General features: G+C 43.6%; 1 protein-coding gene across 2 annotated transcripts in view; it reads right to left on the bottom strand.

Annotated features, from left to right (window-relative positions):
* The window catches only part of NOL4L (nucleolar protein 4 like), a 179,790-nt gene that overhangs the window by 131,832 nt on the left and 34,460 nt on the right, over positions 1-13,498 (bottom strand). For both annotated transcript variants that reach the window (XM_027867664.1, XM_027867665.1), the window contains exons 2-3: positions 11,097-11,252; positions 393-504 (exon numbers count right to left, since the gene is read on the bottom strand). In XM_027867664.1, the coding sequence (XP_027723465.1) occupies positions 393-504; positions 11,097-11,252 (268 nt within the window). The remainder of the gene's footprint in view (positions 1-392; positions 505-11,096; positions 11,253-13,498) is intronic.

Below are 13,498 nucleotides of genomic sequence, written 5' to 3'. Positions count from 1 at the left end.
TAGACCCAAGCTGATGTCTGAGATCTCTGCCAGCAGCTCCAAATTCCACAATGCTAAGTGCTACAAGAGTTTCAGAGGACAGCAAGATCACTTTCAGTCATGGTGCTCAAGAAAGGCTCCAGAGATGGCATTTGGGATGAACGTTTGGTAAGTTTTCAAATGAGCCCTGAGATAAAAGTGTAGCTCTTCCCGGCAGCACCATGGATTCCCACTGGCCTCTGGGAATTGGGACAAGTGCTTAATCGGCATTTCTCTTCAGAGCTCTGCCAGCATTCACAGTTCTCCTATGCAGATGATGCAGCAGCAGCTGTGGAAATACATTGTCTTGGGGGTCCTTGTTCCAGCCCACCCCTCTGCCCCACTCCTGACCCCAAATATCTGTCTTTGTTTACCTTTGGGCTCTAACCCATTGGAGTTAAAGTGCATCCTCTTTTGACATTCTGTGCAGCTCATCAGGAACCGGGTCACAGCCTCCCTTGGGAGAAAAGCGTAGGTTTCTGCAATCTAGGGAAAGAGACAGAAGTCTAATTATCTCCAGGCTCCTGGTGTCTGTCTGCTTGGTAAGGTGATCAAGGAATACCCTGCCTCACTCACAGGTGCTGTGACTCTATTGTCCCATCAGGCAGTGAAAGGAGCACTGGGATAGGAGTCAGGAGACCTAGGTTTGATTGGGGCTCATAGGATTGTAGAGCCAGAAGGGAGCTTAGAGATCGTGTAACTCAACCTCCTCATTTTACAAAGAAACTGAAGCTCTCAAAGGAGAAGGGACTTGCCTGAGGTAGATAATAGCAGAGACAAGGTTTGAACCCAGATCTTTTGACTCAGTGCTCTTTCCAGCTAGGTAGAATCCTGGACCTGGAGACAGCGAGACCTGGTTCAGATCCAGCCTCAGATGCTTACTAGCTGTGTAACCCTGGGGAAGTCTTTTAACCTCTCTGTGCCTCAGTTTCCCCATCTGTAAAATATACCATGGGTTGTTGTAACGATAAAATGAAATATTTGTGAAGTGCTTTGCAAACCTTAAGATTCTATTTAAATGCTATCACCCTCATCATTATTGTTATTGTTATTGTTATTTTTAATATACCATGAGATTTCTCTGGCAATTATTAGCTTTGTCACCTTCACTTAACCCTGATCTGAGCCTCAGTTCATCTGAAAATGGCAATAACAACACTTCCACCAGCCACCTCACAAAATCCAGTGTGGAGAAATTACTCCATGTAAACCTCAAATGTGAGGTTCACATGACACAAACATGAGTAACATTTTACTTCGTTTCTCATGAAAAAAGCAGAGATAAGTAAGAGCAGGGAGCTATCTAGGACCAAGAACCGAAGTCAGGGATTCCTTAATTCCCAGGGACTGAAATCATTCAAGATGTTTTCTGAGGATTAATTCTTTCTGTCAGAGGAGGTATGTAACCGAAAAGCAGGTCTGTTAGATAAGGCTATTTCTTATTCTGGTAATCATTTATAGTTTTTTGTTATGGGTTTTGTTTTAGAGATAGGGCAAGTAAGCTGTAAGGAGAACTGACTCTCAGGATTATACTGTGAGTTAAGCTAGTTCTAGCATCTTCTTTTAATTTCAAAAATAGCCTGCTACTGGCTACTAAAGGCAGCTCATAGGTGCTTAGAGGCAGCCCAGTGGATTTCTCATCACAACCAGTGGGTCCCTCCCATAAATAGAATTCAAGGGTCTAACTGCCAATTTTCTGTTCCCACCTTGGAATGAGCCAAAGACAGGAGAACAGAACCATGGAATATTAGAACCAGCAGGGACCTTAGAACATAGCATGCTGGGCCTGGCATGACCCTCAAAATATCAAATGCTGGAGCTGACAAGGGACCTTGGCACATAGGTGGTCAGAGCTAGTGTGGGCTTTAGAATTTAGAATATGGAATGGTATGACTGGAAGGAGACCTGGGGTCTGTGAACTTGTTGTGATAATTAGATAACTATTTTAATAGAATTACTTTCCTTTGCTATCCTACATATTTTATTTTATTCATTTAAGTCCATCCATGATTATCCTTTACATAGATCAATCTTTACCAAGTTTGTCATTGGGTAGAGAAAGGGAAAAAATGTGGGGAAAGAAGTTAAAGAAAAAAAAGAAAAGAAGTAAATGGTACACAATGAGGAATAGGAGAGTGTCTCTTTTCTCCCCAAATCCCTGCAGATACCATTTCCCCCTATTATTTGCCCAATTTGATCTAACAATCAAGCATTTTCTCTTTTGGATTCGCATAAAAATTAAAGAAAAGTTAAAATAAATGTAATCCTTTTCCTTTCATTGTCTAAGGTGGCTAAAAGGGCCTAAACAGATCTTAGGCTTAAAACAACACTAAGATTTTTGGGGACACCCTGGAATAAACCAAAAATCCTTTCTAAAAGGAACATCACAGTTTAAGAGAAACAGTCATAGAGACCTGGATGCTCTCTCTAGTCTCCTTAACTCAGTGTGATCTTTAATGAGTCACTTCTCCTCCGGGCCCCAGCTTCCACCACTGTAAAATGAGGAATTTGAAGCAGATAATCTCTGAAGGTCCTTTCCAGCTGACATTGTGTGTTCTAAGGTCCCCTTCCAAGTCAGACCATCTATGTTCTATATGCTAAGATCCCTTCTAGCTCTGATAGTCTGTGCTTTAAGGTTTCCATTGAATAGTTTGCTATTCAATGTTCTATATTCTAAGGTGTCTGACAACTCTGATACTCTATGTTCTAAAACTGGGGTCCTTAATCTCTTTTTGGTGTAACATGGACTCCATTGGCAGTATGGTGAAGCCTATAGACTCATTCTTAGAATAATGTTTTTAAATAATTGAAGAAAATTCTCAATTTTACTTAGAGGTTAATTTAAAAAAATGTAATTTTCCCCCCTCCAAGTTCATACACCCCCTGAAATCAATCCATGGACCATGGGTGAGGAGTGGGGGATGAGACTGTGTACCCCAGCTTAAGCACCCTTATTCTAAGATTTCTTCCTGCTCTGACATTCTACATTCCCAGGTTCATTCTCACTCTGATATTCAGACTAGTGAAATTTCTCAAAGCATGGGTGAATGCTCACATTTATCTCCACTAAGTGGCAGCATAACCCCAGTTTATAGGTCTTTTAATCACAGCCAGGGAAAGTTCAAAGGTTTGTCCCAAAGCCTCAAAAAGGAAAATGGGGCTCTCTATAGAGCCTCTCCCTCTGGGGACTCTCCCCTGCAGATGAGACCCATCAGCTCAAACTATCTCTCTCCTCTGTCTCTTAGGTCCATATTGGTTATAACTGAGCAAACTCCGTGCTCGATTTCCTGCACTCAAGGTGTCTATAAGACATTTGTCATCGTCTCGTCATCAGGGACTCCCTGCAGAAGGGCCCATGATGAGACCCTGGGATGATCCCAAAGCTGCCCTTGGCAACCTGCCCACCCTTTTCTCTTTCTTCTGTGATAATGCTACCCCCAGGCCAGGTCTGCTCAGATCATTCAGTTAATTTGGGTGGTACCATTGTTATTTCTCTGCTGATTTGATGCTCTGCAGAGCGGCCAGTCTTGATGAGTTATCTCCCTTCCAAACTGTCTGTCTGATTAGGTCTCTCTAGAGGTCATGGACAAGGGCAAACTCTCCAATGACTCTGATTAGAGCAAGTGGATGGAGAAAGCCAGAGAGTCAGGGATGGGGAAGACACACGGGAATTTTGGAAAACCCCAATGCAGGCTTCCTCCCTTATTAAAACTAAGCAAGAGGAACCAAGACCATGTCTGATGGACACATTTTATCTCTACCCTTGTGTCTGACTGGGAATAAATTCCAGGCCAGTATGCCAGGGGCAGACGGTCGGTTGGGCACAGCCCTGCGGGGTCAGAAGGGAATACACTCGGCTAATGTGATGATCTCAGCTCAGGAGGAGCTCGAAGGGGTGGGGCACCAGGGAAAGCCAGTGTAGTTAGCAGGCCTGGGAAGAGAGACGGATTCAGCCTGTTCCCCTGAGGCAGTGCAACCCACAGATTAGTCCTCAGAAGAGGGGCATTGAAGGAATTAGGGGAGGGGCAAAGCAGCTGTCTGCTTAGGAAATGAATGGAAAGTTTCTAAATCATGGTCACCCTGATGAAGATGTCCTTCTTACTCACAGAGAGGTTGCTTCCCCACCCATGCAAGAAAAAAAAAATCACATATGGCCTCCTTAACCAGGCCGCTTCTATGTAGGGGACATAAGATCTTATAAATGTCTCTAGGACTAACAGCTGGAAAAGACCTCAGAGGTCATCTGGTCCAATCCCTTCACTGAAAAGAGGACTAGAAAGGTGAGGTAACTTGCCCAAGGTCAAACATTTAGTAAATGTAATTTCGACCGAAACTCAGAACCTTTGATTCCAAATTAGTTTGGAACCCACACTACCTGTTACAGCTAGAAAAGACCTTTAAAGGCCATCCAGTATAACCCTCTCATTTTATAGATGAGGAAATCAGATCCCAAAGAAGTCAAATGATCTGTTCAAGACCACAGAGCTAGTAAGTGGTTCAGATGGTATTGCAACCTAGGTCCTCCCTCCGACTTCAAATCTAATGATCTTTCCACTCTACCACCTTTGTTTTGCTGGGGCAGAGGTGGGGGTTGGGGGGGTAGAGTAGGCCAAGGGGAGGTCACCAACATTTTCCAGACGCAGACAAGTCCCCACCAGGGCTAGGAGTGGTGTCAATAGCCTTTCTAGCCCACTGGGAGGACGTGAGCCAGAGGACGAAGCAGTGCCAGCATGCTGCAGGGAGAAGCAGGGCAGGACTTCTGGCTGCCTGCCTCACTGTGGGGACACGAGTCATGTGCAAACAGTCGGCAAGGCCCCCTGAACCACTGGAGGGACACAAGGACAGGGGCCCTAGCCCAGCCCTGCAGAGCAAAGACTGCCCTGTAGGAAACAGAAGAAATTCAGACCCCACCTAAGAATCAGGGAAGTCTCTAAGACTGTGACAAGCAGAAGCCCCCCCCCCAAGCCCCTTCATTTATCTGTTTATCCAGAATCTTTCTCCTAAGAGGGGCAGTAGAAAGTAAGGGAAAGACCACTGGATTTTAGAGTCAGAAGACCTAGATTTGGGCCCTCTCTCAGCTACTTCCTACTTATATGACCTCAGGTAAATCACTCAACCTCTCTGGGAGTCCTTATGTTCCTAAAATATATATGAGGAATGCATATGTATATATATATATGAAACAAAGGGACTGGATCTCTAGGATTTCTCTCCCAGCTCTCAATTCTAGGATCCTATGTATGTTTTCCTGGAAAAATATCATTCTTCATCACATTTCTTTTCTTTTCTTTTCTTTTCTTTTTTTTTTGAGGCAATCAGGATTAAGTGACTTGCCCAGGGTAGTACATGTCTGAGGCCACATTTGAACTCAGGTCCTTCTGCTTCTAGGCTCTATGCCCTAAACCACCTAGATGCCCCACTACATTTCTTTAAGACACTAGAAGTAGGTTTACTATTTCTGTTTTACAGCTAAGACAAATGAGGAATACAGATAATTTTTTTTCTTAAAGATTTGACAGGGAGTTTGTGGCAGAGGAAAGGGAAGAAATCCAAATCTTCTGATTCTCAGTTTGAGGTTATATCCAACCTGGCATCTAGTACTCCCTTAATATACATGTTTGTTGAGTTAAGTTGAATATATCTAAAACATTAATGTAACAAAGTAGAAAGAATCCTGAGTTTGGAGTCAGGAGAACTGGGTTCAGATCTTGGTTCTGACAGTTACAAGCTTTATGTGAAATTGTGGGCAAATTAGTTTCCTAATCTGCAAAATGGGAACAATAATGCCAATGTTACCGATACCTCTCAGAATTGTTGTGAGGCAAGGGCTCTGTCAACAAAATGCTAAGTAAATTTGAGTTATTACTATTACAGAGGGAGAAACTAAGGCCCAGAGAGGTAAACCAACCCCCTGGGTCATACAGAAAGTTAGTAACAGGTAAGGACTCAAACTTCTGTCTCCTAATTCAAAGCCTACTTTTCTTTTCTACTATACACTGCTGCCTCTCATCTCCTGGCTTCCTTACCACCACCACCATCCCCAAATTTGTCTTTCACATTGGCTTGTTTGTTTTATTAGAATCTGAAATTAATTATACAGTTCTTCTGTGTTGGCCAAGATCCTATTTGTAAGATTGTGGGGTGTTAAGATTTGGGACTGGAGATTTGGGACCTAATCTAACCCCTTCATCTTACAGATCATGAAACTGAGGTCCAATAGATTCCTCTCTTTAGTCCAGGTTCTACCCCTGATTAAATTATAAGGGCAATGCAGAGACTTCTTACAAGTGGCCACAGGCTGCCTGGAAGCACCCCTAGCCTGACCTGAATGGTGGATGATGATGTCCCAGGAGCCCTGGAAGCTCTGAAGTTACCTCAGAGGCTTAGCTTCGGGGCCAGGCAATGTCACCACCCAGCAATACCCAGGAGTAGAATAGACAAAAACAGGTTTACGCCCAACCCTTGCTGCAAAAAATAAAAGCTCTAAGATACTTTCCAACCTTCACATTCTATGTTCTAAAGGACCTTCCAACCTTCACATTCTATGTTCTAAGGACCCTTCTGTCAAAAACATTATATGATGCTAGATTTAATTTGTAATCTCTTTTAAAGAGATCATATTATTTAGAGCTAGAAGGGATTGGAGGAGACTGAGTTTAGAGCTCAGGGCAGGAAGGGACCTTAGAAAGAATGTAGTTCCAAATCCTAAATTTTACAGAAGAGGAAATAGAAGCAAGAGAAAGGGAGTAGCTTGCTCCAAATTCCACAGCTAATTAAATTGTAGGACTCAAATTTGAACCCAGGTTTTCTGAATCCTAGACTTAGCTCTTTCTATTACACCATGAAGAGATCAGTTGAGACACCATGACTCATCTTGATTGGTATGCCTAGGGAGTTGAGATTTGGTTGAATTTATTGATGTAGGTAAAATTGTGAACATATTGGGGGGGAGAAAAAAAAGCAGACCCATAGGCCTATGAAATAGCTTGAGTGAGTGAAGTGTGACAGGTGGAAAGGAGAAAAAAGAGAGTGGAGTAGTTAAGAAAACAACGTGCTCCACCTAGCACCATTCAGGCTGACGTGATATTGAAGGCTGGGGCCCCACGTAGAGCTCAGCCTTGGCATTGTTGCTGAAATTCCAACTCTGTGTGCAACCCAGTTGGACCCTTGCCAGTCATGTGCCAGATCTAGGTAGGACAATAGGAAGTAGAGCATGTGGGAAGACATATGGAGGATAGGTCCCCAAAAATGTGGAATCAAGGACAAGATAGTGGCTAGACCTAAGGGCAGCTTAGTGTATTAGAAAAAAAAGCCTTTAATTTGGAATGAGAAGACCTAGGTTGAAATCTCAGCTCTGTTAGGTGCTACCATCTAACCTCTCTGCATTTTGGTTTCCTCTCCTGTAAAATGAGGGGGTTGGACTAGATGACCTCTAAGATCCCTTCTGATTCTAAAATCCTACAGTCATATTATTCTAGCTACCATGGAATAATAGAAAGAGTGCTGGACCAAATGGGGAAACCTAGGTTCATATTATGGTTCTGCTGCTCACTAACAGTTGTGGTACAAGCTGTGGGACTGTAGACCAATCCTTTCATCTGCGAAACAGCATTCATAGTGTTTACACTATCTATCGCTCACAAGGTGATTGTTAGGAAAGCATTTAATTTACTTAAACATGATATACACGTAATCTGTAAGTAGCAGCAGCAGCAGCAACAAAGGGATGAGGGTTAGACTAGAGACGACCACCTCTTGATATCAATCAGTTTGTTCCTGAATCCAAACTGCCCTGGATGGTCCAGGCTGAACCTGGGGACAAGTTCCAGCCCATAAGCACCATGAACAAAGAGGGAGAAGACTGAAACCTTCAGGAGGGGGAATAGAGCACCTTTTGAGTGCTAGGTACGGAAGAGCATACAAAATATAGTGACAGCACACTATTGTAAGGAAAAATGTCCTAAGAGCCAAGAGTTGAATGAGCTTCTTTAAGGGGCTAGAAATGGGTTCTTCCTTCACTGGAGGTATTTAGGCAGATGTTGTAAATGTTGTAGGAGATATAGTTTTTCTTGTATGGTTTGGATTAGGTGACCACTGACAAATTCCAAAATGCTATAATTCTGTGACACCTATAGATAATTCCCAATAATTGTCAAAGCAGTTCACATTTCTATGGTACTTTCCCCACAATAATTCCCCTGGAGTAGGTAATGCAAGTGTTTCATCTCCATTTTACAGATGACAAAACTGAGGCTTGAAGAGGTCATATCACTCACACAAGTCACAAGGTAAGAAAATAATAGAGCCAGGATTTGAACTCAAAGCTTCCAACTCCAAGTTCAGAACTCTTTATGAGATGTGGTCCTGTTAATCCAAATTGGACAACAAAAAAGACTAATATTTGTATAATAATTTAAGGTTTGCAAAGTACTTCATATATATATATATATGTATATATCAACTCATTATTAGCCCAATTCACTATTATTCTCATTTTACAGGTAAGGAAACAAAGGCTGAGAAGTTAAGTAATTTGTCCAGGGCCATACAGCTAATAAAAGGCAAGCAAGATTTAATTTTAGATCATCTTGATTCCAGGTCTAGCATTCCACCTACTGCCAAGGTACCTCTGAATTCAGAAGACCATCAGACCTGCTAGTAGGCTGAGTAGGGGAAAATTTAGGATGACCTTCCAAAAACCACTTGACCACAAAAGTTCTATTTAGCCTATAAAATGCATGTTAGCTCCACCCACACTTACCAATGTCAACCTCCTGACCTCCTTTTACTACTACCTATGGGCTGAGCATATCTGTCTGACTTCTATAATAATGATCATTTGAATTCTCTCTATAAATACTAGCCAAAAAGGGAAGGGAAAATATAACCATTTCCCCATGGCTTTCTGCCTAGAATCAAAAATCCTGGGTCCAAGCCCCACATCCATCATTAACTTGCTATGTGATCACCGGCAAGTAAGGCCCAAGGCTGTAAGTTTCCTGTCTGTAAAGCGAGGGGCTTGCATTCTGAACCAGATGATCTCTAAGCTCTTTTCTGGGTTCCATCTGCAAAGGTTCCTTCTAGTTCCCACATTCTAAGGTCTATATGCTAAGCCCTCTTCTTGCTCAGACGATCCACGTTCTAATAGTCTCTGGTTCCATGATTCTCGTCAAGGTTTCCCTGGGTTTCTCAGGACCCTGCATATAGGCTGGGGTCTATTTTCATCAATGATTTAGGCCAAAGTTCATCTCCTAAGAGGAGAAATAAGCTAACAAGTATGTGGATAAAAGGAATCAGGTCACAAAGGAGAAATGGTCACCTTTAAGAGTGAAGTCGACCTGTACAATATTGTTCTGGTGCTGTTCACAGAACAAACTCTAGGAAGTCCTGAAGTGCCAAAAGTGGCAGAATTGAATTCCCAATTTGGCAGAACTTAGCCAAGGACACGCCATTCACCTGTATTTCAGAAATCCGTCCCATCTAAGGGAAGACTCTCTTTCTTTTAGGGCAACAGCAGGAGGACAAGCATATGCCTTTCACTGTGCAAAATCCACTGGCTTCAAGGTAACCCAACAAAATGGTAACCCCTGATTTTTTTCGACAGGAGATGAAAGGGAATCCAAGGACGTGGAACTTTCCAATGATTTGGATTTGATGTCCCATTCTAGCCAGGTTAGCTCCTGGCAACCTCATTCTCAGTACTGTAACTTCATTCACACTGCTCTTCATCAGAAAACTAACTCACATTTGCGTAGCACATTGCAGTTTTGATGTGCTTTACATCTATCGAGCGATCTCAAAGCCTCATGAAGTTTGCACAGCAAGTTTGATTATCCCCAATTTATAAATGCTGTGACCGAAGCTCAGAAAAGACTTACCCAAGCTTGCACAGCAATTAAAGGACAGAGCCAGGATTTTGACCCAGATTTTCCGACCCTGCACCTGTTTGACCTCCCATGATCCCTCACCAAAAATCAGCTATCATAATATAATCCTATCTGCCTTTCCAGCTCCAACTGAAGTCCCACTTCCTCCATGAAGTCTTCCCTGACTACTTTAGCCCTCAATGGCCTCCCTCTCTGAAATCTTCCACCACTAATAACTTATGCCAATCAGTTTAGCATAATGTTTTGTATTGTGTGCTATTGTTTGGTGTATACTTGTCTCTCCAAATAAACTGAGTTTGAAAGCTTCTATTACCCCTGTAGTGCCTAGAAGAGTGCTGGGCACAGCATCTGCAGAGTATGCTGACCTAGGAAGATATATATGAGGCCTTGGTGAGTTTAGGTATTTTTCTTCTACTGCACAATCACTCTGAATTATGGAGTTAGTGTCTAACCCAGAAGAGAAACTATCTGATTGACGGGGAAAGTAATGACAGTATATAGCCTTGGAGGTCATTCGGTCCTCCTTTTATAGACAACACTGAGGCCAAGACAGGAGAACTAAATAGCCCAACATCACACTGATACTGAGTAGCCAAAAGGGCAGTGTGGTTCAATGGCAAGGATATTGAGGATCTGGGTTCAAATCCTACCACTGTCATTTACCTCCATGACCCTGGACGAGTCACTAAACCTCTCTGGGCCTCAATTCCCTCATTTATAAAATGAAGGGATTAGACTAAATGGTGTCTACAGACACTTCTAATTCTAAATCCATGAGCCTCAATTGCCCAGAACAGATAGAATTTTCTTAATCCTCATTTTATAGAGGAGGAAATTGAGGCTCAAAAAGGGAAAGTAATTGCCCAAGGTCACACAGGTCACAAGTGGCTCAGCTTGGATTATTCTGACCTTCATTTTTTAGAAGAAAAAATAGAGGTTTCTGTCCCAAAAGGAGGAGTGACATGCCCTGGGTCACACACCAAGCCAGTCTGGTGATCTCCCCAGTGTTTAGACCACAGTTTCTATTCCCATCCCCCTCCTATTTTTTGAACCTCTTGATGCCCTCTGTGCCCTTGCCCGCATGCTCCCTGTTCTGCTGAGGGGCCATCTCATTCTGCATCAGATCCCTCCTGCCTGAGGCCGAGTCTGTGGCCTGAAGCTTTGAGAGAAGGCAAGGAAGCAAAATCTCACCGCTCGGTAGGTTTTCTTCTGCCCAGCATGCTTGGGGGTTTTGCCTGGCTCTGCAGAGCTCTCCACATGCATGGAGTAGATGATGTCAAAGAAATCTTCCACCACAGCTACCCGTTTCAGAGAGATGCCCTCAGGCTCCGACAGTCCATCTGCCCCCTACAACAGTGTGGGCAAGCTGAGTTAGTATCAGGGATGGGTGACAAGGGTGATGAGATGGGCCTGAGGCTATTATGGTTGGAGGGAGGGACAGGCATAGTTCTCCAGCCCTGAAATGCCTTGAAGAGCTGGGTCTAGGGGGGCAGAAAAGGGGAGGGGGAGGTGCAGTGAGGGGTATAAATTAAACACTGCTCCAAGGAGACTGATATCAGAGCTAGGGTGGCTGCAGCTGCTGATAGTAAAATCTACCAGCAACAATGGGCTTGGAAAAACAGGACAGGGACAGATTCTGGGCCCCAAATTTAAGAAATGACATTTTCCATGATTTAAGACATATTGTACCAGACTTAGTGGAGGGGGTTTGGGGGGGAGGAGAGGAAGAAGGGCGGGGGAAAGAGAGATAGGTCTGGAGTTGCATACTGTGCCAAGACCATCCCAGAAGTCCCTAGGGGAGTGAGGTAGGGAAAAGGAGGGAGAGGTGGTTGGAAGGATGCAACCCCACCAGGCTCATGCCAATTAGTAGGAACCTTTTACAGCAGTCCCAGGATGGGGGCACTAGGGAAAGGAGCTCAAATCACCTGGGTGCCTCCACACTGGCCTTTCTGAAAAGCTACCTCCACAACCTCATTCACCCAACCCTCATACCCCCCGCCCCCACCAAAGCAGCTGAATGCCAGCAGCCTCACCAGGGCTCTTTGTGTGTGAAGATGTAGGTAATAACAGCCTGTTATTAGGCCACGTGGGGGGGGGGCCAAGGAGGGATAGGGAAAGCACGGCCACTATGAGCCTCTTATCAGGATCATTCTTGTGGTGTCAGCTGGTACTGGCAAGGTGTGCCAAGATAGAGAAGGCATCTTTCAATACCAAGGCTCCCTCCTCACATAAAATCGGAACTTTGAGGACGGTTGGGGACTGAGAGATGCAAAAGAAATTGATTTGTGGCAGATGGGGCCAGAATCCAGGAAGGAACAGTTCCTTTGCAGGAGGTAAAACCAGTTACTTAAACTATATTCATAAATGATACAGTAAACATATATAGGTCACACATGTACACACACATACACACACACACAGGCACAGACACATAGGTATTTGTAACACATGCACAGGTACACATCATCCCTGTCTTCCTCCCCAGGAAACCTTTAGAGTGGGTCGGTCTGCTAGGGGTAAGTAGGTCTGGGAGAGAATGGAAGGGGTTCAAACTGGAGAGGACTTGAGAAAGAAGAGAGAAAAAAAAAGTAGGTTTTCTAATTATATCGAAACATGAAAATCTCTTAGATGATTTTTGTTCTGAGCAACTCTATAACTGATGATGACGGTGCTAATAATAACATTATCTTTCATAGATAAAGATACACAGACACAGATCACTTTTATGTTCATTCGCTCTATGAGGGAGGGAGGCCAGTCACGTGCAATTATACCCATTGTACAGATGAAGAATCTAAGATGCAAAGAGAATAAAGTCACAGGGATTTTCTGACTCTCAGGCTAGTGCTCCTTCCACAACCCCATCATGTTGTCGCAGGGCACTCATTTAAAACAAAACTTAGATTTTATTTTAAAATATTGCCCTCCCCGACTAGTTTATTCTTTGCAAGAATCATGTAAGGATTATTATTCCCACTTTACAGATGCATAGGCTCTCTGAAGGTCACAGTTAATGTAACAGTATTGATTTGAATCTAGGTGTCTCTGGCTCCACACCCAAACCTTTCTCCCTCATACCATGCTGTCCTTCTATGGAGAGAAAGCATAGAACAGGACTGGAAGGAACCTTGGAGATCATTTAATCTAAAACCCTCATTTAACAGATGAAGAAACTGAACCCCATAGAAGGGAAATACTTCCCCCAAGCCATATTTAGGATAAAACTAGTAAGTGACAGGGCTAAGGGGCAGCTAGGTGGCACAGTGGATAGAGCTCCAGCCTCAGAGTCAAGGGGACCTGAGTTCAAATCTGGTCTCAGACACATGACACTTACTAGCTGTGTGACCCTGGGCAAGTCACTTAACCCTGATTGCCTTACCCCACCCCCCAAAAAAAGCAAAAATAAATAAATATGGGGCAGCTAGGTGGTACAGTGGATAGAGCACCAGCCCTGAAGTCAGGAGGACCTGAGTTCAGATCTGGGCTCAGACCAAACAGTACCAGCTATGGAGTCACAGAACTTGAGTCCAAATTATCCTTGTGACACTTACTCCCTTTGTGATTTTCCCAGATCCAAAGCTAGAAAGGAACTC

This window comes from Vombatus ursinus, unplaced genomic scaffold (genome assembly GCF_900497805.2).
Source record: "Vombatus ursinus unplaced genomic scaffold, bare-nosed wombat genome assembly UNPS02014786.1, whole genome shotgun sequence".
Classification (NCBI taxonomy): domain Eukaryota; kingdom Metazoa; phylum Chordata; class Mammalia; order Diprotodontia; family Vombatidae; genus Vombatus; species Vombatus ursinus.
Note: the sequence above shows the minus strand (reverse complement) of the source record. Positions and strands in the feature narration are given on the sequence as shown.